This window comes from Pteronotus mesoamericanus, unplaced genomic scaffold (genome assembly GCF_021234165.1).
Source record: "Pteronotus mesoamericanus isolate MK-2021 breed Mesoamerican mustached bat unplaced genomic scaffold, CSHL_Meso_final contig_557, whole genome shotgun sequence".
NCBI classification, from domain to species: Eukaryota; Metazoa; Chordata; class Mammalia; order Chiroptera; family Mormoopidae; genus Pteronotus; species Pteronotus mesoamericanus.
In genome coordinates this window covers 5,500,909-5,525,376 of record NW_026555200.1, presented here as the reverse complement: position 1 = coordinate 5,525,376, position 24,468 = coordinate 5,500,909, and the positions used below count along the sequence as shown (strand labels likewise).

General features: G+C 46.8%; 1 protein-coding gene across 2 annotated transcripts; it reads left to right on the top strand.

Annotated features, from left to right (window-relative positions):
• Nucleotides 1-5,149: 5,149 nt before the first annotated feature.
• Nucleotides 5,150-12,096, top strand: RBP7 (retinol binding protein 7). 2 transcript variants are annotated; one of them, XM_054579652.1, is made up of 4 exons: nucleotides 5,150-5,285; nucleotides 9,491-9,669; nucleotides 9,786-9,887; nucleotides 11,873-12,096. In XM_054579652.1, exons 1-4 carry the CDS (start codon nucleotides 5,213-5,215, stop codon nucleotides 11,921-11,923), a joined length of 405 nt encoding a protein of 134 aa, XP_054435627.1. In that variant the 5' UTR covers nucleotides 5,150-5,212; the 3' UTR covers nucleotides 11,924-12,096. The 2 variants fall into 2 exon arrangements, with proteins under 2 accessions (XP_054435627.1, XP_054435625.1); XM_054579650.1 differs by lacking the exon at nucleotides 5,150-5,285 and adding an exon at nucleotides 6,544-6,582.
• The last annotated feature ends 12,372 nt before the right edge of the window (nucleotides 12,097-24,468 follow it).

The following is a 24,468-nucleotide window of genomic DNA, read 5'->3' as shown; positions in this document are numbered from 1 at the left end:
CAAGTAGCAGGAAGCTCAATTGCAAGTGCTTTAAACAATAAGGACATTTATACCAGAAGTAGAGACAGAGGGCAGGCAGGACTCAGGGCTCACGGGCCAGTGAATCAACGGCGTCATCAAGGACCCTGGTTCCTTTCATCCCCCTACTCAGCCGGTCACAGTGTCCTGCATCTGGGGCCCCTTGAGTTGTCGGACAGTCACCAGTAGCAAGTGTTTGTTGTTCATGTTCAGAAGCGGAGAAAGGCTCTGTTAAAGTCAAGCGTCTTTCCCAGCAGCCCCATCCAACTTCCCATACGTTGTTGGCTGCTTCAAATTCATGTGAACCTGCTTGTCCCTAAAATCAAGCACTGGCAAAGGAGACAGGATTTCTGTGATCACCTGAGCCTTCAACTACTCCAGGGCCCGCCCCGGGAACCGGGCCAGCTCCTCGATGGCATCGCTTCCCCGCACTGGGGAGGGGAGGCATGGACGGTGCGGGCTTCACCACGACATCCATGCCATTCTTTGCTGGACCAGTATCAGGCTCCATCAAGTGACAGACGAGCGGTTCCCCGACAAGAGCCCCTCATCAATCCACACCCATTACTGTCTAGAGGCAGCAGTGCCTGTACCCGGTTTGGGATCCATGGCTACCATGCTACGGTTTGCTTTGCTGGTATCAAGTGGAAGAAAAGATAGGGCTTGAATTGGGCCAAAGTTCTCCCTTCCTTTCTTTAAACTTTTAAAAAAGATTTTATTTATTTATTTTCAGAGAGAGGGACAGGGAGGGAGAGAGGGAGAGAAACATCCGCTGGTGGTTGCCTCTCGCGCGCCTCCAGTTGGAGACCTGGCCCGCAGCCCAGGCACGTGCCCGGACAGGGGATCAGACCTACGACATTTCAGTTCTCAGTCCCGCGTTCAGTCCACTGAGCCACACCAGCCAGGGCCTCCCTTCTTTTCTTTGTAGAGAAAATTTTGTTCTTTGTCTAGAAGAAACATCTTAGAATTGTAAGGGAGAAAAATGACTCCTTATCCCATGGGCAAGTCCCATTTATGCGACTTGAACTGAAATCCAACCCTGTCCCAACCGGATGGCCCCTGCCCGGGCTGGCACCAACGCCAAAATTGTTATTAGTTATTTCTATTATACCAGCCAGCACAAGTGCTAACATCATTATTAGTTATTCCCGTGACTTCCATTTTCAGGCCAAGATTTGGAACAATAAGATTTTAAGGGTAGGAAGTAAGTATGATTTCTTCATATCCTGTTAGCCTGGGATTTAAACAGGCTTCATGTTCCAGAAATCTGGTCAGAGTTCATGGTTCTGTGCCCATTAAGTGGCAACTATAGCCAAGTCTGGGTTTTGAAAACAGCCTCTCATGTTCCACCAAAGGAGTCAATGCCTTATAGTTATGAGACTCAACAATCTCATTCTGGGCAAGGCAAAGCGTGACAGTGCAATGCCACTCTGTTTCCTCAATGAAAATGGCCTTGCTTCTTTAGAAAAAGTGGTAGCCCTGACCAGTGTGGCTCCATTGGTGGGGTGTCATCTTGCAAAGCGATGGGTTGCCAGTTCAGTTCCTGGTCAGGTCTCACGCCTGGGATGCTGGTTTCATTCTCGGTTGGGGCACGTTTGAGAGGCAACCGATTGATGCTTCTCTCTCAGGTCGATGTTTCTCTCCCCCTCTCTCCCACCCTCCCCCTCTCTCTAAAGTAAATCAATAAATAAAAATCGGAAAAAAAAGTTGTAGCCATTCATTCAGCAACCATTCACTGAACCCTTGCCCAGCACCGTGGTAGGCCCTGGCGACGCTGTGGTGGTAAACAAGGTGAGCATGGTCTCCACCCTTGAAATTTTAATGAAAAAGGTAGTTGACAAACAAACCGAAAAAATGATCGTTATGGGTTATGATAGTTATGAGGGCAATAAGCAGAGATGTGACGCAGAGTAAACATGTATTGGAAGTATATCAAAGGCTGTTCAGAAAAGCTGACATTCATAGAGATTTTCGAAGAGATCCAAGGCTTTCTCTGTCCAGGTTCTAAACAAACTAGACAATAAGATGAAAAACAAAACACGTGGAGAACCAAAATTACACCTTCATTACTGACAAAGTCTAGGTTAGAAGTCATAACTTAGTGTGAGGGCCAAAAGAGGGCTAGGTGCCCACGACAGACGGTGTTTGCAAAGGGGGCTATTCTAAGATCTCCCATCCCACCTGCTATCCCTACAATGTGACATTGAGAGATGAGCTCCACATCCCCTCCCTTTGAATCTGGGCGGGCCTATGACTCTGGTAGAAGTGCTGTTACATGACTTCTGAGACTAGGTCAGAAAAGATGGTACGGCCCCTTCCTGGTGCTCCTGGGATGCTCCCTCTTGGAACCCAGCCAGCCGCCCATGCTGCAAGGGAGCCCAGCAGCCCGCACTGAGGCCCACATGAAAAGGAACCTGGACCCCTGCCCCCTGGCCTGGCTGGGCACCCAGCTAAGAGACAGCCAGAAGCAATGTACCAGCTGGGAGACTGAGCCATTTTGGAAGTGACTTCCCCAGCCCTCCAAACTGAGATCAAGTTACTACCCCAGCTGCTGCCGCACAAAGCTGAGATGAGCTGTCTCCTGTGACCCCTTCCCACATTGCAGAGTTGTGAGCAAATTTAATGGTTTTTGTTATTTTTGTATCCACTACACTGGGGAGACAATAATAACTTACACACTAACTCCCCTAGCCTAGACCTTGGAACAGGCTACTGGAGGGAAAGTTTGGGCCTGTAAAACAGACATACGCTCAAGTCCCTGTTTAAAGAGGAGAAGGAAAAAAGAGGAATACCCTGTGTTTAGAATTTTTGATAGATTCACAGCCAGGTTGATAAAAACTGGATCAATGGCAAGCAACTCATTCAGGTTTTCCTGGAACTTCTGCAGTTTCAGGGGGGGAAGTGGCATGTCCTTGATGCTCCTTCCGCCTTCAGGGAACTAGCATGGTGGTCGCCCAGGTTGCCCTTGACCAGGTAACTCATGCCACCTCCACGAGGAGAAAGTAAGCATTTGGAAGAGGCCAGGGTATTTGGGGAGCGCTCCTCTCTGCGGAGAGCATGATCAGGAAAGATTGGACCCTTAAGAGTAACTTTGGAACTGGATGCCAAAGTTGCCAACCACACAAAAACCAGGAGAAAAACACCCCAGAGAGACGAGCACCACATACAGACCCTGAAAAAGGACAGGGTCTCACCTCTTCACAGAGCCATGGCCACGACAAAACTGGTGTGATGGGAGGTCCTGAGTCAGAATGCAGCACCGCTGTCGGTGAAGTATCCAGAGGCCAGATCAGGAATGGCTTCATGTACCATGGCAGAGTGCAAATTTCTACTTAAGAAAAATGGGCCCCAGCTGGGGTGGCTCACTCAGGTGGGCATCGTCCTGGAAACCGAAAGGTCGCTGGCTCGATGCCCGATTGGGGCACGTGTCTGGGTTGCAGTTTTGGTCCCCAGTTGGGCCTTTACAGAAGGCATGCAATCGATGTTTCTCTCCCACTCTTTCTTCCCCCTTTCCACTCTCTCTCTCTCTCTCTCCCCTCCCCCCCCCCACACACAAAGTATGCCCTGACCGGTGTGGCTCATTTGGTTGAGTGTTGTCCTGTGAAGCAAAAGGTCACCAGTTTGATTACTGGTCAGAGACATGACTGGGTTGCCGGTTCAGTCCCCGGCTAGGGCGCTTATGAGAAGCAACCAACTGATGTTTTTCTCTTGCATTGATGTGTCTCTCCCTCTCTCTCCCTCCCTTCCTTTCTCTCTAAAAATAAATATATAAAATCTTAAAAGAACAGAAGAAGAATGGGACAACACTGAAGAGTTTCAAGCAGAGCAGTGATAAGATCTGAATTACATTTCTCAAAATCTCGTCCTGGCTGCAGTATGGAGAATGGTTTGGTGAGATCAGAGCTGAAGCAGCAAGCTCAGGGAGGAGGCAAGACATAAAAGAGGGGGATTGGGTTAGGATGGAAGAACCAACACGTCTCGCTGATGGACTGGAGACAGGTGCGCAGAGAAGGGAGCAATCCATGGTACCGACTGGGTTTGGCTTGAGCAACCAGGTGACCAGCGGTGCAACTGACAGAGATGAGGGAAGCTGGAGAATACTTTCGTTTCACGCTTTCTGTCTTGGGCCTGTTCAGTTCGGGATGCCTTTAAGACATCCAAGTGGAGATGTCAAGTAGGCAGTGAGAGCCGGCACGTGAGCTCAGGAGTCAGGCTGCCTAGGTTTGCAACCAGACTCTTCCACCACCTCTGTGAGCTTCGGCAAGTTACCTAACCTTCTCTTTGTCTCGGTCAATGGAGAGAATGAAGTAACGATTGGAGAAGTAGGATTTTGTGCCCAATGATAATATACACAGTAATTACGCAATACATTCTGGCTCTTAATATATTGGAGTCTAGAGCTCATGAGAGGGGTCAGAAATGAATGCTTACATCTTAGAGGCGTCCTATACATTAATAGTTTTTGTGGCTAATGTTTCAGGTTAGCCCACATTCCCAAACTCCTTCTCTTTTGCCTTTCTTTACAGTCCGGACTAAATCTAGGTACTAGAGTCCCCGAGCTCCCTTGCAGTTGGAAGTGGCATAAGATACAGCTTTGTCCAATGAATGTAAAGAAAAATCTGAAGTGACAATGGCAGATGGCGCTTTCCCTCCCGATTCCAACCTTGAATGTGAGGGTGTCCTGGCTGTAGACCCCACGGTCAGGGAGCTCATCACAGTGAGGTAAGGCCACCGAATCACAGAGAGGCCACTTCCGCGCTGTGGAGTTGCCAAATCGTGACCAACAACCACTTAGCCCTGGGCTGCTGGATAGGTAAGAAAAACAACCCTGTGTTTATTGAGACAACTAGGTCTGGGTTTATCAATATATTATTTGCAGCGGACACAGCGATGAACGCCCTGAGTCTGAAGGCGACCCCTTGGCCCTTAACCTGAAGCAGAGAAAAAAGTGTGGCCCCCAGCACAGCCTGGGCAGGCCCACGGATGCCTCTGGAGCAGGAGGAACCCCAGGAGCCGGAGCTTCCCAGGGCCGTAGCGAAGGGAGCCAGAAGGCCCTGGGCTGCCCCGGGCTGACCGTCGGGCGCCCCCCGGCCCCGCCCCTCGCGGGCCGCCCGGTCCCGCCCCCGGGGCCCCGCACTTAGGGCCGAGCGCGCCGCCCGCCAGCCCGTGCGCCCCCGAGTCGCCCAGCCCCACCATGCCCGCCGACCTCAGCGGCACTTGGAACCTGCTCACCAGCGACAACTTCGAGGGCTACCTGCTGGCTCTAGGTAGGCGGAGGGGCCGCGGGCGGTCGCGCCCGTCTTGGGTCTGGACGACAGCCTGTCAGTCCGTGTCCCCGGGCGGCCGGCTCCCTGTCTGTCCTTCCCGCGTGCGTTCGTCCCCGGGCGCGTCCGTCTGAGCGCCCCCAAGTCTGTCCTGCGTCCCCCACTCCACCTGCCCGTCCCCTCGTTCCCGGTCCCCCAGCCCTGCTGTCTCTCCTGTCCCGTAGTCCTCCGCCTCCCCGTCGATCCACCCCACCCAGTCTGTCTGCGGGTCCGGGCGCCCGTCCCCTGCTCCCTGTCCTTCCACCTCCGCCAGCGCCCCGTCCCTCGCCCGTCCCGCCGCCCCCTGACCTCGCCTGGCCCCCCGACCCGCCTTAGTGTCGTCCCCTCGACCGTCCTTCTACCCCGCGGGTGGCCAAGGGTCCTGCCCCTGCGTGGATTCTAACCAGGCGAGGGCCGCTGGCGTGGGATACCTCGCAGGAGGGCTCGCGGACACCACGGGACTGCGGCCACGCGCGAGGGCGTCCCAGCCGAAGCCCCTCTGCAGGCATTTTTAAGGCGCGGCTCTGGGCAGCCGGCCCGATCCCTGGAGCCCAGGGGCGCCCCAGGGAGGTCCCGGCCGGCAGCACCGGTGTCCCGGGCGCTGCTCCGGAGCCCGGCGTCCGAGCTCCGGCCGCGGCCGGTGCACGGGCGCCCCGCCCCGCCCTGCCCTCCCTGCCCGCTAGATTCAAACCGGGTCTGAAATCTTCCGTTTTCTGGCGTCCACATCTTCCCCGGAGGACTTCGGGGGTGTCAAGATCCCAGGCCCCTTAGAGGCCGCTTGCCCCTCCTCGCTCCCCGCCTTGGTGATGCAGTTCCAGCCCAGGGTGGGGCGGCGGCGGGGGCGGTCAGTGGGTGCCTGAAAGGGTCCCCCGCTTGGGTCGCCCGCTGTCCAGCCAGCAGCCCCGAGCGCTTAGGGAGCGGAGGGACCACTGAGTCAAGCCGGGGTGTATGCGTTGGGGGTGGGGGGTGCGGTGGGAGACTGACCAATGTCCTTGTTTCCCAGGGGGGCTGGAGAAAGTTTTCCGGCCTAACGGTGGAAGGCCTTCCTTCCTTCCAGACCCCGGTCTGCCCCGCCCTTACTCTCAGTCTTTAGATTTGGTGGATCTGAGCACCTACTTTGTGCCAAGTGCTTTTGACTAAATGACGCCAATCCGTGGCGCTTTTGACAGAGGAGCCAGAGCTGGGGCCCAGAGAACGGGGCCTGGGGGCGACTCCAGCTCCTCCTCCTTTGATCTGATGCGGGGCCTCAGTTTCTCCATCTGTAAGTTAAGACAGGAATCCAATTTTTTTTCCTGTGATAAAATATGGATAACATAAAATTGGTCATTTTAACCCTTTGTGAAATGTACAGTTCTCTGGCCCAGGCATGGTTTTAAGGTCTCTGACCCCTTGGTAGGATTCTCCTCCCCTCCCTTTCTCACACTAAGTAGGGAAGGCTAGAGCTTCTCAAACGAAATCTGATTTACATTGATCTGATTTTATTACTCAAAAAATTGTTCCCCTCTACCTATCTGGTTCATTGGCTGGGGCTCTCTAAATTAGACTAACGGAAGAGAGATTAGCAAGAGACAGACAAACAGAAATTTAGCACACGCATCCTGCGTACACTCAGGGGTACGCAGCAATGAGTACCTCAAAGGAGCAGTCAGAACTTGAGCTTATGTAGCATCTTAGCAAAGAGTAATAATTTTGTAGAGGAGCGACAAGACAAAAGGACTTTCCGTTTCCAGGGTGGCAAATAATGGGGAAGTAAATATATGAGAAAACTAATGGAAAAGAAGGGCTAGTTAGTAAAGTTGATTATGTAGATTCTCCTGGTGCCATTTCCAGGCTGATAAGAGTCAAAGGTTGTCTCCTAACTTCTGTCTGTCCTGGTACAGACGGGACAGGGAGTGTGGGTGAGAGACTGTTCTATGACATGGCCAATGTCTGTCCTGCAAGCTGGGCCAGGTCAGAAAGGTGTAACTTTCTGCAACCCCCCCTTAGAGAGAGACTGTCCGGTCGTAATCAGTGTTCATTCGGACAGAAATCAGGGCCTTGCCCGTGCCTCCTGCTGTGCGCTGGTTCCTGGAACACATGTGGTCGTGACCTAGTTAGGCACGTAACGTAATTTCCTGTACTTGGTAGCATTTACGTACTAGTACTTGCGACTGTCCCCACCTTTACCCTAGATGATATTTTGGCACTTGCCAAGCAGTGAGGGGATCCATTTCGTCTTGTAGCTGCCGAAGACATGCTTCGTATGTAAGTTCCCCTTAATAATCTCTCTTAATTACCAGAGGCCAGCCTCTTTTTTCCATCCCTTCTGCCCTCTGCTTGCAGAGGTAGACGCACTACACTAAGGTGCCCTGTGTTGAGTGACCGTGTCCTGAACCCCACGGGTACAGAGTTTCTGTTCAGGAGAATAAAAAAATTCTGGAAAGGAATAATGTTGATAGTTGCATAACATTGTGACTGTACGAAGCCACTGAATTGTATGCTTAAAAATGGGTAAAATGGTAAAATTTGTCTATTTTACCACAATAAAAAATTAACAAAAAAAGACTTACAAGGAGACTTTGGTAGAGAACATACAATAAATCTTATATTTTATTTAAAGAATGAAAACTCCTTTTAAATTCAGTTGTTTGAATTAAGCCCATTTTGTGAGTTAGCATTCTCTCCTATCTGAGCCATGTCTTATGACTTTACACAGTGAACTAAAACGTTTTTTTTTTAAACACACAGGTTTATATTTCAGGGGAATAAAGATAGCTCCTGTAATAAAAACCAGAAAGTCCTTATCTTGTTCATTGGGTGGAAGGAAGATACAACCAGGCGATCTATCCCTTTTAGCCAAAAATAGAGCTTGAGATTTTTGTCCCAGTTAAATATTTAAGTTAACCAAGTGCTTAGTGAACTATTCAATGTCTTATATTCAGATTCTTTTTAAAAACAGCACATGGCATATAGAGGGATCTATGGCCCAGAACTCAAATAATCAAAGTGTTTTTAAGTTCAAGAAGATTGTTTTCAATTTGCCTTTGATGGGAGCAGATTCTCTTCTTTAAAAAAAAAAAAAAGATTTTGTTTATTCATGTTTAGAGAGATAGGAGGGGAGGAAGAAAGAGAGGGATGTATGAGAGATACATCGACAGGTTGCCTCTCACATGCCCCCAACCACAGACCTGGCCCGCAAGCCAAGCATGTGCCCTGACTGGGAATTGAACTGGTGACCCTTTGGTTTGCAGGCTGGCGCTCAGTGCACTGAGCCATACCAGCCAGGGGAGCAGATTCTCTTCTTAAAGGAAGGTTTAGATTATGCCGTTTCACCTTTATTCTTGATTTTAAATTCCTGAAGGACAGGTAGAGAGCATTTACAACCTCTAGCCACATAATGTTCTCAAAGCTAATAAGTGAGCAATGGGATTCAAATCCACTTTCTACACCCAAACCCTGATCTTCTCAGTATTCCATGGGTGTGACCCTTCTTTAAAGCTTATTCAAGATTCCTAAAGGATTGCAGTTGTTTTTGAGGTTTTTTTCAAATGGTTGTTCAGAAACTGTTTAGATTCTGTTTTTATTTGAAGTGTCAATACATAAAAGCAGAAAAGGGCAGAGTGGCTGTCATCGAGGTTGGGTTAGGGGCCTGAGCCCTGTCCCCTTGGCTTTCTCGTCCCCCTGTCAGCCGCTGGCGGGGGTTCCAAGAGTGGCTCTGCCGTGCCCAGCTTCCGTCAGCCTCAGTCCCATCATCGGCAACGCGCAGCCAGCCTCATGAGTGTCCTCTGAAAGCAAGTGGACCTTTTTTTTTTTTTTTAAGATTTTGTTTATTTATTTTTAGAGAGAAGAGAAGGGAGGGAGAAAGGGGGAGAGAGAAACATGGACCTGCACCCCAGGCATGTACCCTGACTGGGAACTGAACCTGAAACCTTTTGGTTTGCAGGCCAGCATTTAATGCACTGAGCCACACCAGCCAGGGCGGCTGTTGAATCCTTTTAATCAGCCTCTGGTTGGAGGTTTGCAAGGATATCTTTCCCTATAGATCCAATTGTGGTGACAAATGACATTGACATTGTAAAAGAAATACTAGCAATCAAATGCAATGATTTTGAGAATAGCTGTAAAGGTCTTTGCTTTTGCATCTCAGATGAAAGTTGAGATTTCTTTTTATCATTATTACTCTTTTGAAGGTATTGACTTTGCCACTCGTAAGATAGCCAAGCTGCTGAAGCCACAGAAAGTGATTGAGCAAAATGGGGATTCTTTTACCATACACACGTACAGCAGCCTAAGGAACTACCTTGTTCAATTTAAAGTTGGAGAAGAATTTGATGAAGATAACAAAGGCCTGGATAACAGAAAATGCAAGGTAAAGATGAAAGTAATAACATAAGCTCTTTATCAGGCAAGATAATTGGCACTGTACTTAGGAATAGTCGAGGATCCTGCTAGAACAAACTAAGGTTTCTCTCCTCTGTCATGCAGAGCTTGGTCACCTGGGACAATGACAGACTCACCTGTGTCCAGAAGGGGGAAAAGAAGGACAGAGGCTGGACCCATTGGATTGAAGGCGACAAGCTCCACCTGGTACTTGCCACATTGTTCTTTTTCTTTTTTTTAAAAGATTTTATTTATTTATTTATTTATTTATTTAGAGAGGGGAAGAGAGGGAGAGAAATATCAATGTGTGGTTGCATTTCACACGCCCCCGGCTGGGGAACTGGCCTGCAACCCAGGCCTGTGACCTGACTGGGAATCAAACTGGGGACCCTTTGGTTCACAGGCCGGCGCTCGGCCCACTGAGCTACACCAGCCAGGGCACATTGTTCTTATTGTTAGTGAGGCGATATAATATTGAAGAAAATGTTAAACAGGAAGCCATGACCAGCAATCCCGTTATTTCAACACTTTCTACTTGATGTGTTATCTTCTGGTCTCTGTCAGAATATTCTGCTTTTTCATTTCATATAAAAACATATTCCAGGTTTCTAGATAATTTTCCTGTTGAAGTCATTATATTTTAGTTGAATATATAAAATAAGGTAGCAAACTTGCCACACAATATTCCGCCGGGTTAATGAATTTCCAGGTTTGCTTAAATTCGTGTACCTAGAGCTTTCTACCCCCATGGCCTTATTCCCTCGGGAAGAACTCACAGAGGGGTCACTGTGGCCTGAGGCCACACATCATTGCCTCTTGCTGCTTCATTGCCTTACTCACTTCCAAAAGGGTGCATCGCTGTCCCATGCCGCCAACGAGCACTTCATGAACATGTAAATTATAGCTCAACCTAATATATTTCTAAACATAATCTTGAAGGTATACTATTGTACCTCAAGGCTTACAGAGAGCTTTTTCAGCGAGAATCTCTTCCTGCCATGTGTGTTATGATGCTTACATTTTTCAAGTGATGACTTTGTGCCCAGTTACATGGTAAGTCCTCTGAGGGGATTATCTCACTTAGTCTTCAAGACAGTACCTTGAAAGAGATACTGCTTTCCCCATTTACAAATGAAGAGATTGAGGTTTAGAAATTCCCCAAGGCCGCACAGCGAGACTGAAATCCAGATCTGACAAGAATGTGTGCTTTCAACTATATGCCTTGTTTGCCTTAACACGTGTATGAAATCTAGGTGAAATCCATGAAAACAAAATTAGAGCGCTAGTCTTAAAGTTGGAATGGTCTTTGAGGGTCAGGGGAGGCTTTGATTACAACGGCACCGAAGACATTTTGATTCTAGATTGACAACTCTCACAATCTTCTGACAATAAAAACAAAGCAGGAAACTCGCCATCACAAAAACGGCATCACAAAGAAAATACAAGTATGTTTGAGAATTCGGGTTAGTTGGCTGTGAGAAGTAATGTTCGAATTGCACACATCCTCCTTGGGCATGTCCAGGAACTCTGCCCAAGCAGACCCTTGGAGGCTAGAGATTGAGTTACTCACCAATAGCTAATGATTCAATCAACCAGTTGTGCCTATGTAATGGAACCTCCATAAAACCTCCTAAGTGAAGGAGTCCAGGGAGCTTCCGGAGGGGGTGGGAATGTTGACGTGCTGGGAGCGTGGGACTCCTGGAGAGGCCTGGAAGCTCCACATGCCCCTGGCCCCTGCCCCAAGCTCTTGGTCAGTACCTTCTCCTATGCATCTGTTCCACGGGGCTGTTCCTGCGTTGTGGCCTTAACAAAACACCTGTGCACATAATTGACGTGTGTTCCTGAGTTTTGTGAGCCATTCTAGCGAATTATTGGACTTGAAGAGGGAGTCACGGGAACCCTCACTGGTTGGTCAGAAGTATAGGTGACCAGGGACTCGCAATTGACATCTGGAGAGGGAACAGTGAGCCCCAGGCCTGCAGGCTCTGCACTCACTTTGGATTGTTAGTGTCAGAATTGAGTTGACTTAATGGATACCAGTGGGCGTCAGAGTTGGAGAAGGGGGTTGGAAAAGACAGCACATAATTGGTGTCAGGAAGGAAAAAACCGCACACACTTGGTGTCAGAGCATTGCGAATACTGATAGACCACATGCCAAGTCATCTTCTTCTTCCCTCCCTCCTGATCCCTAGGAAATGTTCTGCGAGGGCCAAGTGTGCAGGCAGACGTTCCAGAGAGCCTGATCCGCGTCCAACAGCGGGGCCGCGCAGGGCTGAGGCTTAATACCAGGCCATATTCCAGAATGAACAGGTGTCAACCTGTCCTGGCTTGGTGATGGGGCCTTGTGGTCAGAGAGCCTGCGCCAGAAACCACTTGCATTGTGGGAAAGCTGTTTCGCTTCAATAAACCTGTCCGATGACTCTGACTTTTTCTTCTCCATGTTAGCATATCCCGCTATTTTAGGAAATATTTGGTCTTTGGTGGATACACCAGTGAGTAAGATGTGATTCCTGCCTTCAAGGTCTGGCGAGGACAGCAGATGAAAGGAGCCGCCCGAGCAGTGGAGATAAGGGCGGGCAGCTGTGGGGAGGGCAAGCCTGACTTTTTTGGGCATGGGCAAGTGGCGGCAGGGGTCTGGGGTTGGGGGGCGGTCCTTAGCTAAGACCTGAAGCCTAGGTAAGCAGCAAGCATCGGGAAGCATTCCAGGGGAAAGGCTGGCACTGAGTCGGAGGGATGTGTGAAGAACTGAAGAGATTGCCTTAGCTGGATCATGAGTGTACGTGGGAGGGTGGGTGGGTGGGGAGAGATGACAGAGGAGCCTGGATTGTGCCAGGCAGGGGTACGATCATGAAGCTTGAATGCCAGGGTCAAGAGGTAAGATTTTGCCCCCAAAGCAATGGGAAGATAGTGACTGGCGTTAAGCAGAAGCGCTGGCTCATAGAGAGGAAACCCAGGGCAGAGGGAAGAAAGGATTGCAGGTGGGGGAGGCCATTCGAAAGCCTTGCAGGGAATCGCAGTGTGACCTGGTGTCGGTCAGGAGCACTGGGAGCCGAGGTCTCAAACAAAGGGAACAGGCTCTTCAGGATGGAGAGAAACAACCAATTATTTTTTAAAGATTTAGTTTATTTTTAGAAAGAGGGGAAGTGAGGTAGAGAGGAAAAGAAACATCAGTGTGTAGAGAAACATAGATTTGCAGCCTCTCACATGCCCCCAACTGGGGACCTGGCCCACAACCCAGGCATGTACCCTGACAAGGAATCGAACCTGTGACCTTTCAGTTTGCAAGACGACACTCAACCCACTGAGCCATACCAGTCAGGGCACTGATTATTTAGGAGGCAGAATCCATGGTCCAGTGTGATCATGAGACGTAGAGGCGATGGAAGGGGGAGGAATGAAGGAAGATGCCCTGTTTTGGGTTCAGGCAGCTGCAGGATGGCTGGAGCCACCCAGAAAGAAGGGTAACACAGGCAGAAGAGGGAAGAGGAGCTGGAGCTTTAGACTTTGAGTGTCTGCACCCAGTGAGAGCCAGGCTGCCAGGAGGCAATGAGTGGATGGGTCTGCAGACAAATACAAGTTGTCAAGTGTATAAACTATGCATATGAACGGGACTATCGGGGACATTGTGTTTAAAGTGAGAAAAGAGAGAAACCTTTCTTTAGAAAACCTGCAAAGAAAGGGTGGTCAGAAGGTCTGGAGAAACAGGGTGGCATCAGGGAAGCCAAGAAAGACACGTTTCAGGGTTGAGGGAGGGCTCCGCACTGGCTGCGATGCCCGGGTACCAAGGAGGCAATTCCTTGACTGTGGTAAGAACTACAAAAAGAAGAGGAAGAAAGAAGCAGCAGCAGGATGTTGATGGTGCCCTTTTAAGCTGATTAAGAAAGTCTCAGGAAGTTGTGACACTTGGGCAGAGCCTTACGGTGAAGAAACAAGCTTTGTGGACCAGCAGGCCAGAGAACCAGTGCAAAAGCCCGGAGGCTGAGGGCGTGTGATGCGCTGGAGTTGCAGCCGGAGGCACGGGGAGCAAGGTCCAGAGTAAGGAGATGAAGCTGGTTTCCGGCAGAGCCAGGGCACTTAGAGCAGCCTTTTCTGCTAGGCCGCTGCTTTTAGCCCCTGGAAGCACCAATGCAGTTTAGGGTATGGAAGCTGTTGATTTTTTTTTTTTTTTTTTTTTTTTTTTTTTTTGGTCCTTTAAGGTGTCACGTTATGGGACTCTGAGAGCTCAGGTCACAGTCAGAGAGTATCTCTTAGCAAAGCTGTCTTCCCTTCCACCCCCTCTTGCAGGCTGGCCAGCTCTAGCCTGGCTGACTCTCGCCTATCCAATATTATGATTCAAGTCTCTTACAGGACTTGACCGAAAGCAGAAACAGGTGACCAGTTATAGATCTTTGCCTTGTGCAAGCTATAGTTCATGTTAAACAAATATATAAGGAAGGGAAGTTTTCATTAATAGAAGAGTGCCAACTAATAGATATGAAAAAGATAAATAGACTTAAAAGATCAACACTTTTCAATTATTTTTTAAAAATTTTATTTTATTTGATTTTTTTTTTTTTTTTTTTTTTAGAGAGAGAGGGGAAAGAAGGGAGAAAGAGAAGGAAAGAAACATTGATGTGAGAGACAAACACTGACTGGTTGCCCGACCTGGGACCAAACCTGCCACCCAGGCATGCACTCCAACTGGGAATTGAAATGGCGACCTTTTGGTTTGTGGGATGATGCCCAACCCACTGAGCCGCACTGGCCAGGGCAACATTTTACAATTCTTAGTGAAAGCGCGGACTTGGGGAACGATCGCCAGTGGCTGCTAAAAGCATTAGAAGAAGAGTTAGTTGGTTCTTTAAAATGAACGGGTCAGGCTGACACCGCCCACAGGAACAAAGTGATCAGTCTTGCCGCTCAAGGTGGGGACAGGCACTGTATGTGATACTCAACAGTAGCACCTCTGAGTCCTTTTCAAAAAAGAAAAGATTCAGGTTCCAAATCAGCTCGTAAATCTACTTACTGGAATAGAGGGAGATAGAAAGATGTGTTCATGACACTATCAATCAACTCTAGAATGTGGGGAATTCGGTTCCAGAAGATAAGCACGCGGTGACTTCTGCCATTCACATGGCATGATAAAGATGGGGAAGGAGAATTGTTCTCTATTAAAAGAGGCAAAGAAGCAGGGGTCATGTCGATCAAAAGTAACGTGAATTTTGTTTATATCAATATTAGGATTCAAATAAACCATAGAAATATGTCTTTCAGGTAATTAGGAACATTTGAACACAGAGTGGACGAAAAAGATTCAATTTTCTCTGTGTTAATGGTATTGTAGGTGTGTTTTTAACTGGTATTTTAAAGACATACCGACATATCCCTGACCAGTGTGGCTCCATTGGGTGGGTGTTGTCCCGCAAAGCAAAAGGTTGCCGATTCGGTTCTTGGTCACAGCACGTGCCCAGAATGTGGGTTCAGTCCCTGGTCAGGACATCTGTGGGAGGCAACCGATTGATGTTTTTCTCCTTTTCTTTCTCCTCCCTTCCTCTCTCAGGAAAAAAAAAAAAAAAGACATACTGACATATTTACAGGTAAAATTATATGTTTGAAATTTGCCTTGAACGATTCTGCAAAAAAAAAAAAACAAAGAAGAAGCAAAAACAAAACATTAGGTATATAGATGAAACAAGGTTGCAAATTTTTAAATAATTTATTTGACCTGGGTATGTGTAGGTGCTATGGACTGAATTATACCCCCCCCCCCCATTCATACCTTGAAGCTCTAACCACCAATGTGGTTAGAGACTATTTGGAGACAGGGTCTACAAGGAGGTAATCAAGGTTCAACGAGGGCAAAAGGGCGGGGCCCTGATCCAACAGAATTAGTGTTCCTACAAGAAGTGACTCCGGAGAGTGACTCCTCTCCCCCCACCTCCCTCTCTCTTGACATGCTAAGTTTGGGGGGAGGGGAGGACATGTGAGTACCAGGCGGCCATGTGCAAGCCACAAAAAGAGCTTCACTGGGAAACAGATCCACTGGCACCCCGGTCTGGACTTCCAGCTTCCAGAACCATGAGAAACAAATTTCAGTTTTTTAAGCCCCCCAGTCTGTGGTGTTTTGTTGTGACAACCCAAGCTGACTTCTTAGCATCAAGAAGTGGAGCGCTACTCTTAACAAATACTGAAGGCGTGGAAATGGCTCTAGAGCTGGGTAAGTGGGTGGAGGCGGGAACAGCTTTGAGGTGCTTGTGAGAAAAAGCCTAGATTGCTCTGGGGGGGCCTGTTGGTAGAAATACAGGCATTATTGGCCATTCTGATGAGGTCTCAGGCAGAAATGAGGGCCACATTATTGGAAACTAGAGAAAGCTGTATCACTTAGAAATGCATTTAGCGTCAACTAATAGAAAATGTGACTAAGAATAACATAATGTGTAGTTTTGTTATTTGCCTTTTTAATTCTTTTTATCCTCACCCAAAGGAATGCTTATTAATTTTGGAGAGAGGGGAAGGGAGAGAAGGAGAGAAACATCGACATGGGAGAGAAATATCAACCGGTTGCCTCTCATACATGCCCCAGCCAGGACCGAACTCACAACCTGGGCACGTGCCCTGACTGGGAATCCAGCCCGCAGCCTTTCAGTGTATGGCATGACGTTTCAACCAACTGAGCTGCACCAGCCAGGGCTTGTTTGTTTTTTAAATATCATATAACAAGTTGAGAGAGGCCATCTAGCTCTGGGAAACCTGCTTGAGGACCCCAAAAAGGATCCAAGAATCTTCTGTCTATGTTGGACAGGAAGGACTTAGCAACTTCAAACTACTTACTGTTGAGGAGGAAGAAGGAGCGTAGGCTGGGGAGCTTTAATTTATTTCTTTAAAAAAAAATTCCTGTTGTTTATTTTTATTTTTTTATGATTTTATTTCCTTATTGTTAGAGAGAAGGGAAGGGAGGGAGAAAGAGAGGAAGAGAAACATCAATTTGTGGTTGCCTCCCATGCACCCCCTACCAGGGACCTGGCCTGCAACCAAGGCATGTGCTCTGACTGGGAATCGAACTGGTGACCCTTTGGTTTGCAGGCCAGCACTCAATCCACTGAGCAACACTAGCCAGGGCTTTAATTTATTTTTTAAGCAGAAAAGATTTAAACTGATATCTCTCCAGTCAGATTGGAACCTTTCCCCAATGTGAATAGTTTTCCCTTTCCTTTGGCAAGAAAGGTCTCAGAGCAGGACCATCCATGACAGGAATGAGGAAGAGGGGACAGGATGAGGGGACGAGAGGCTAGAAGCTCAAAAGCAGCTCCAGACCCTGTCGGGCAGCCCTGATGCTGATTCTTTCCCCTCTTAACTTGGGCAAACCAGCCCATGTGCCAAGTAGAAAGGACTGGCCCCCATCTCTTTGGGGAATGGTGAAAGGACCAAAAACCAAACAGGAAACGGTGAGCAATATGGCAGGAGAGTGGGGAAGAGAAGACACAGATCCTCTACCCAAAAGAATTAAAGACAGGATGGCAACAGACTCACAACTGTCAACAACTGAATCTAAAAAACAAAAGCAGAAACAAACTAAGCAAGCAACCCGAACAGGAACAGAATCATAGGTATGGAGATCATTTGGAGGGTCATCAGGTGGGAGGGGGAAGGGGGAGAATGGGGGAAAAGGGGGAGGGACTAAGAAGCATAATTGGTTGGTACAAAATAGACAAGGGGATGTTAAGAATAATATAGGCAATTGAGAAGCCAAAGAACTTACATTCACAACCCATGGACATGAACTAAGGGGGGGATTGCTGAAGGGAAGGGGGGAAACCAGGCAGAGAGGGGCAAGGAGGGGAAAATTGGGACAACTGTAATAGCATAATCAATAAAATAGACTTTTTAAAAAAGAAAAAAAGAATTAAAGACATGGACTCAAATTATTGTACACAGATGTTCATGGCCGTGCCATTCACAGTAGCCAAAAAGTGGGAATGACCCCAGTGTCCACTGACAGATGACTGGATAAACAAAAAATGGTATATTTACAGAATGGAATGTTATTCAGTCATAAAAAGGAATGACATTCTGATGCATGATACAATGTGGGTAAACTTTGAAAACATTATGCTGAATGAATTAAGCCAGTCTCAAAAAAAAAAAAATCACATATGATTCTATTTATATGAACTATCCAGAATAGAAAAACTCTTATATGGACAGAAAGTGGATTAGAGTTTGCCGGGGGCTGGAGGGTGGAGGGGAACGGGAGTTATTGCTCAATGGGCCCAGAGATTCTGTTTGGGGTGATGAAAGGGTTTTGGAGCTAGAGGTGGAGGTCGGGCAATGTTATGAATGTTCTGAAGTCCCCTGAATTGTATACTTTAAGATGGTGAATTTTATTGTGTGAATTCCACCTTTTAAAGTGTGGAGGAGTCAGTCATATTGGAGCAGAAGTTTAGACCTTGTCTTACAGAAAAGCCACCCAAGAGACTGAGCGTAGGTTGGATGCTGAGCCCTTGAATCTGTCATTTTAACAAGCAGCCCAGGGGATTTTGACATAGGCCACCAAGCACTGCACTTTGAAACCCCCAGGGCCAGAATCCCAGATAGAACATTTAATAGAATAAGTTGCTCATCTTGAAGGAGAAGAGAGATGGCGGTTCCAGGTCCCTGTGTCCTCAGTAAATGACAGGACAGAACAGGGTGTCTACACGTGAGGAAAGCAGAGTAAGATGAACCTGGAAGGAACTGTGGGTTAGGGAATAACAGGGTACTGATGATAAAGGGGTCGCAGTGGGGGCTGAAGAGGAAGCTGGCCCCACACTGGGGGAGGAAGAGGCAGCTATCAGCTATCAGCAGCTCCGGGTTCAACGAAAACAAAGAGCGTGTTCCCTGATGTATTGGTTTGTTATGACTGTCATAACAAAATCCCATGCCCTGGATGGCTGAGCAACAGAAATTCGCTGTCTCACAGCTCTGGAGAGAGGAAGTCCAAGGTCAAGGCACCGGCAGGGCTCTCTTCTTGGTTTGCAGATGGCCGCCTTCTTGCTGTCTCTTCACACGGCTGTCTTCTGTGAGCGGCCACCCCTGGAGTCTCTCCCTCTTCTTGTAAGGACGCCAGTCCTATTGGATTAAGGCCCCACCTCATGACCTAATTTAATCTTAAATACTCAAAACCTCCATGTCCACATTAGGGGTTAAGCCTCGAACATTTGAGTGTGGGAGGAACAGAGCTCAGTGCATGATGCCTGAAAATGTGTAGGAATTCGTCAGCCACAGGACAGGGGACTTATGGGCAAATGGAGAGAACAGGTCAATAGAGCCCAAGTGCTTTAGGACTAAGCCACTCAATTTATGTGTGGAAATAGGCAACTGCTTCTAGGATCCAAAGGAGGAAACTGAGCTCAGACAAACATGGTTTCCTAGCTCCCCCAGGACGCACGGGTGACTTCCTTCCTTCCTTTCCTCCTTTGCTTTCCTTTTCATCCCTCCCTCTTTCCCTTCTTTCCTTTTCTCTTACTTCCTCCGCCCCTCTTCTTCTTACCTTATGACTAGAAAATGTTTCTTTAAAAAAAAATTCCCTCCTTAAGCAGCCCACAAAATGTTACCTTCATCCTTTTGCCCCTGCTACTTTCTGTTTCATCAGGCATTTTAAAGAAAGTTTTACACATAGAAAGGAACAGAATATTAAGCTAGAAATTGGACGGGAAATACAGCTTCCCAAGAACACTCTTACTCTTCTCTCTCCAAGGAAGACAGGCACACAGGTTCCTATGGAGCTTATTGAGGGTCCAGTTAGAGAGGGTTCAGGAAACGATCAGGAGAGTCCACGGGCGGGGGCAGCGTTGGGGTGCGGGGGGCGCGGGGGCGGGAGGAGAGGGTTGCAGGACCCACCGAGCAAGGGCTGGTGGCGGTGCCCACACGGAGAGCCCCGCACGCGGTGCAGGAGCCTGAAGTGTAGGAGGGTAGCTGCCCTCGGGCTGTTTAGTTCCCAGTTATTTCTGGGCCGTCCTGTGCCCAGCGGTGCGGGGAGCTGGTCGTCTGGCAAAGCAGCAATGAAACAGACTAGAGAGAAGGCGGGACGATGTGGACTCTGCCCGCCTGCGAAGGGGAGGAAGGCTTCTGGAAGGCCAGGAGGCTTCCCAGGGAATGGCGGGCGCTGCACAGCTGGCAGCCTCCACGCGACCCCGAGCACGCAAAGGGCCCTGCGAAGATTTTGCAGCTGAGCGGGTCGGGGCAGCGGGGACTCCTCGCCGGTAGTACCTCGCAAGTAGATCCCGCGGCTGCGGCGGAGCAGGAAGGACCCCGCGCGCCCCCTGCTGGATCAGACACGCATCCTCCTATCCCTGGGCCTCTGGGGAAGGGGGCAGGACCCTTCGCTCTTTTTGTTTTGTTTTGGTTTTGCTTTTAGATTCAGGCTTTTTTTTTTTAATTTAAAATTTTATTTCAATTACAGTTTACTCTCAGTATTATTTTGTATTAGTTTCAGTTGCACAGCATTGGGTTAGACAATCGTATACTTTACAAAGTATTCCCCCTAGAGTTTAAAAAAAAATTGTGGTAAAATATGCATAACAAAAAAATTGATCATTTTACTATTTTTAAGAGTAGAGTTCATTTGCATTAAATGCACTCAAACAGCTGCACAACCATGACCACCATCCATCTGCAAAACATCCCATCTTCCCACTCTGAAACTGTCCCTGTTCAACTACAAAGCCCTATTCTCTCCCTCCCCCAGGCCCCAGTGACCACCGCCCTTCTTCATGTCCCTGTGTATTTGACTAATCGCATGAGTGGGACCATCTAATATTTGTCCTCTGTGTCCGGTTTATTTTATGCAGCTTAAATCCTCAAGGCTCATTCATGCTACTACGCCATGAGCCAGTATTTCCGTCCCTCTATAGATTGAATGATAGTCCACCCACACGTTTTGGGGATCCAGTCATCCATTGACGGACATTCGGGTTGTTTCTACCTTTTAGCGATTGTGACTTCATGCTGTTGTGAACATGGGTGTACAAATGTCTGTTTGTGTCCCTGCTTTCAATTTTTTGGGTATATACCTAGAAGCAGGGAAGGGTAGGGTATACATAGAAAGATGGAAGATGCTAGTTCACTAAAAGGGAAGTTGAAAAAATAGTTGACAGTAATAACAAACCATTTACATAATGTTTACTATGAGCCAAACACTGTTCTAAGTGCTTTACATAGATTAATTCATTTATTTTTTACAACGTATGAAATAATATTCTTATTCCCATTATATAGATGAGGCAGTTTAGACACAAATTGCTTTTTTTTACATTTATTTTTAATATTCAGTAACAGATGACATTTAATATTATATTAGTTTCAGGCATAGAGCACAGTGGTTAGACATTTATATAACTTGCAAGATCACCTCCCAATAAGTCTAGTACCCACCTGGAGCCATACTTGGTTGTTACAATATTATTGACTATATTCCCTATGCTGTGCTCTCCATTCCCACGACGATTTTAACTGCCAACTCATACTTCCTAATTCCTTCACCTTTTTTACCAGTCCCCCAACCACCCTTCCATCTGACATGCATCAGGTTGTTCTCTATATCTATGAGTCTCTTTTATTTTGTTTTTTAGATTCCACATATAAGTGAGATCATATGGTATTTGCTTTTCTCTGTTTGACTTATGTTGCTTAGCATAATACCCTCTAGGTCCATCCATGTTGTCTTAAATGGTAAGATTTCAATATTTTTTATAGCAGTGTAATATCCCTTTGTATGTATGTACCACATCTTCTTTATCTACTTGTCTGTTGATGGACACTTAGGCTGCTTTCATATCTTGGCTATTGTAAATAATGCTGCAGTGAACGTAGAGGTGTATATATCTTTTTGAATTAGTGTTTTGGATTTCTTCATATAAAAACCCAGAAGTGGAGTTTCTGGGTCAAAAGGTAGTTTTTTTTTTAATTTTGAGGAAGCTCCATACTGTTTCCCACAGCGGCCGCACCAGCCTGCATTCCCACCAATGGTGTACTAGGGTCCCCTTTTCTCTGCATCCTCGCCAGCACTTGTTGTTTGTTGATTTATTGACGATAGCTGTTCTGGCAGGTGAGAGGTGATATCTCGTGGTTGTAATTTGCATTTCTCTTATCATTAGTGACGTTGGGCATCTTTTCATACAGGGGTAGGCAAAAGTAGGTTTACAGTTGTTCACATGGAAAAAGGCATGCAGGTTATGATTTTTATAATTAACTTATTAACTCAAAAGAATGTCACAATGGCATGGTGCACTTAGGTACAATCTTGTAAGTGCTCAAACTGTTAGCCTTCATTACACATAAATAAATAATAACATAAGGCTAAACTCTGTGTTTTGCGTACTCACAACCCAGCTGTAAACCTGCTCTGGCCCGCCCCTCTGTACCTATCTGCCATCTCCTTGGAGAAGAGACGTACATTGTCTTACACTGAGTAATTTGTCCCAGGACACAGAGTCAGTAAACTGGGGAACCCTGGTTGCTCATGTGTGTTTCTGCTCTTACCTCTACTATTTCAGCCACTGGAACACCAGGAGGGCGTTCCCATGAAGAAAGCTTTCAGCCATTCATTTTGTCTTCATTCCTTTAACGTATACCATGTGCCATGTGCTTACTGTGTGCTGACATGTGCTTGGGACTCAGGGACATGAAAGTTTCTGTCAAGTTAACTTGCATATTCCAAGGCTCCATACATGGGGTCGTTTCACTCTCTATTCTGGGTCATTGGTCCCCAATTCAGGTACATTTGCTTCTGACTGTAGAAGCAAAGTGAGAGAAGAACTTGCCAACAAGCAAACTGAAAACACAGCTCTCTGTTTTTGGATACTGTGAATTCCACGTTCTTTCTCAAGGCTTCACGCAGCAGCTTCATGCCACCTCCCCACCCCCTGTCTCCTAGGCCAGGGCATGACTTCCAGGTAAGGATGTGCCAGATTCTGATTTTGACCTGATAACCATGTAGGTTGAATTAACAACATGAGTAAAGGCCATGATATATGTCAGTTATACATCAATAAAGCTGAAATTTTTAAAAACATAGCCCTGGTTCAAAAACATGCATGCCCAGTGTTTCTGTTGTTCATAAAAAAGCTTCACAGACTTTGATTCTGCCTGGGCCTCTCAAGTTTTGGTTCCAAAGAGCACTGATCAAAGGTCTTCCCATGAAATCACCACCAGATGTTGGCTCTTCCCACACCAGGTGGAAAGACTCATCTTCAGCAAAAGAATGTTTCTAGGAGGCATCTCTGTTGGCTACACATTCGGGATACACTTAAAAGAAAAAAGAAAGGAAGAAGTGGAGGATGGGTAGGAAGAAGAGAAACAGCATTTTAATTTCGCTTATAATAAAAACATAATTTCTTAGAATATGACTTGTTAGTGTATTTTTCTTAATTTTAACAGCTTTCTTGAGTTACAATTTGTGTGCCATAAAATCCACCCACTGTAAGTGTTCAGCTGCATGTTTTTTAGTGAATTCAGTTCTGCAAACACCTCCAGAATCCAGTTTCAGAGCCTGTCCATCACTCCAGCAAGTTCCCTCGAGCCTACTTGTTGCCTATTATTTTATAATCTCTTTGTTTGGAGTCTCAGACAGGCAACTCAATGGATGTGCTTATAATGAATATTTTTTATCTTGCTTTCATTTTTGCCCAGGGCAAGAATCTCTACTTTGTTTCCTGAGATCTTTTGTAGGATACTATTTTCCCTAATTTTCTTGCCCTCCCTTCATTTGAAAGGTCTTCAGTTCTCCACAGATGACAGATTTGCTTTTGATATTTACTCCATGTTCTCATTAGCATTTAATTATATCTTCTGGGCACAATATTTTGGGCCCTTTGAAAAACAGCCTTTTAATCAGTAACAATAAACAAGCTCTTGCTTTAGGTTAAAAATAACAGGTACATTCCCAATCTGGTTCTCTCAGTGAAAATGTTTCCTGAAAATATAAAAGTCACCAGTCATAAGATTACAGGATGTTTTTGTGTTGTTGTTTTTTTTTTTATAACGAGGTGTAGATTTATCTCATCATTGAAAAGTGCTTATTTTAGTATTAAGGATGACAGACATGGCAGATTATGGTGCTGGCAGCCCCTAAAACAGTTAGAACTGACAGGGGGTTGGTCACTAGACTGAGCCCTTATTATTATTTGCAGAGCTGGTGGAGTGGACGTTGCGGTTGCGTCCCTAACATTCAGTCTATCGTTTCCCAATTTTGTTCCAGCCGTATGCTTAGAAGGCCCATACCCCTAGTTCTGTGAGTGGGCCCAGATTGGCTTAGCTCTGCCTGGCATTTCCCACATCCATCGTGATTGGCTCAGGGCCCGGGAATGAGAGCACCAATGGCCCAAGCAGAGTGAAGGATTTTTACTTACTGATGGCAGTAAGACATTTCTTTATTCCTCTATCCTCCATTCCCCACTTCACACTTTTTCAAGTCAGGTGGGTCAATAAAGGACTTTAGCATCTAAAAAAGTTTTGAGTTGGATTTTGTTACTTGCTTTTGAAGGTATCCTTATTATCCAAATGTTACATAATAAAAATGGTTGGGGAAACGCAATAATTTGCTTAAAATCTACACGATTCTGGAGCTCATATTGTCTATCATTGTGCTGTATAGTTCTCTCGTCCTGTGTAAGTACTCCTCTCTCCCTGCACATTGAATGGTGCTGGACAGCATCGCTAGATTGAACACACAAAGCGTATATTCTATATGTTAACTATGCAACTTGAGTTTTCCATTCTAACATATGAATATAAGTAAACCAAGAAAAATATTGGAAATTTCCAGGAAAAG

Excerpts from the sequence above, each read along its gene's own strand:
- RBP7 (XM_054579652.1), top strand. The coding sequence starts at position 5,213 with ATGCCCGCCGACCTCAGCGGCACTTGGAACCTGCTCACCAGCGACAAC. Across the intron at positions 5,286-9,490 it reads GGGCTACCTGCTGGCTCTAG|GTATTGACTTTGCCACTCGT; the intron begins GTAGGCGGAGGG and ends ACTCTTTTGAAG. Across the intron at positions 9,888-11,872 it reads AAGGCGACAAGCTCCACCTG|GAAATGTTCTGCGAGGGCCA; the intron begins GTACTTGCCACA and ends CCTGATCCCTAG.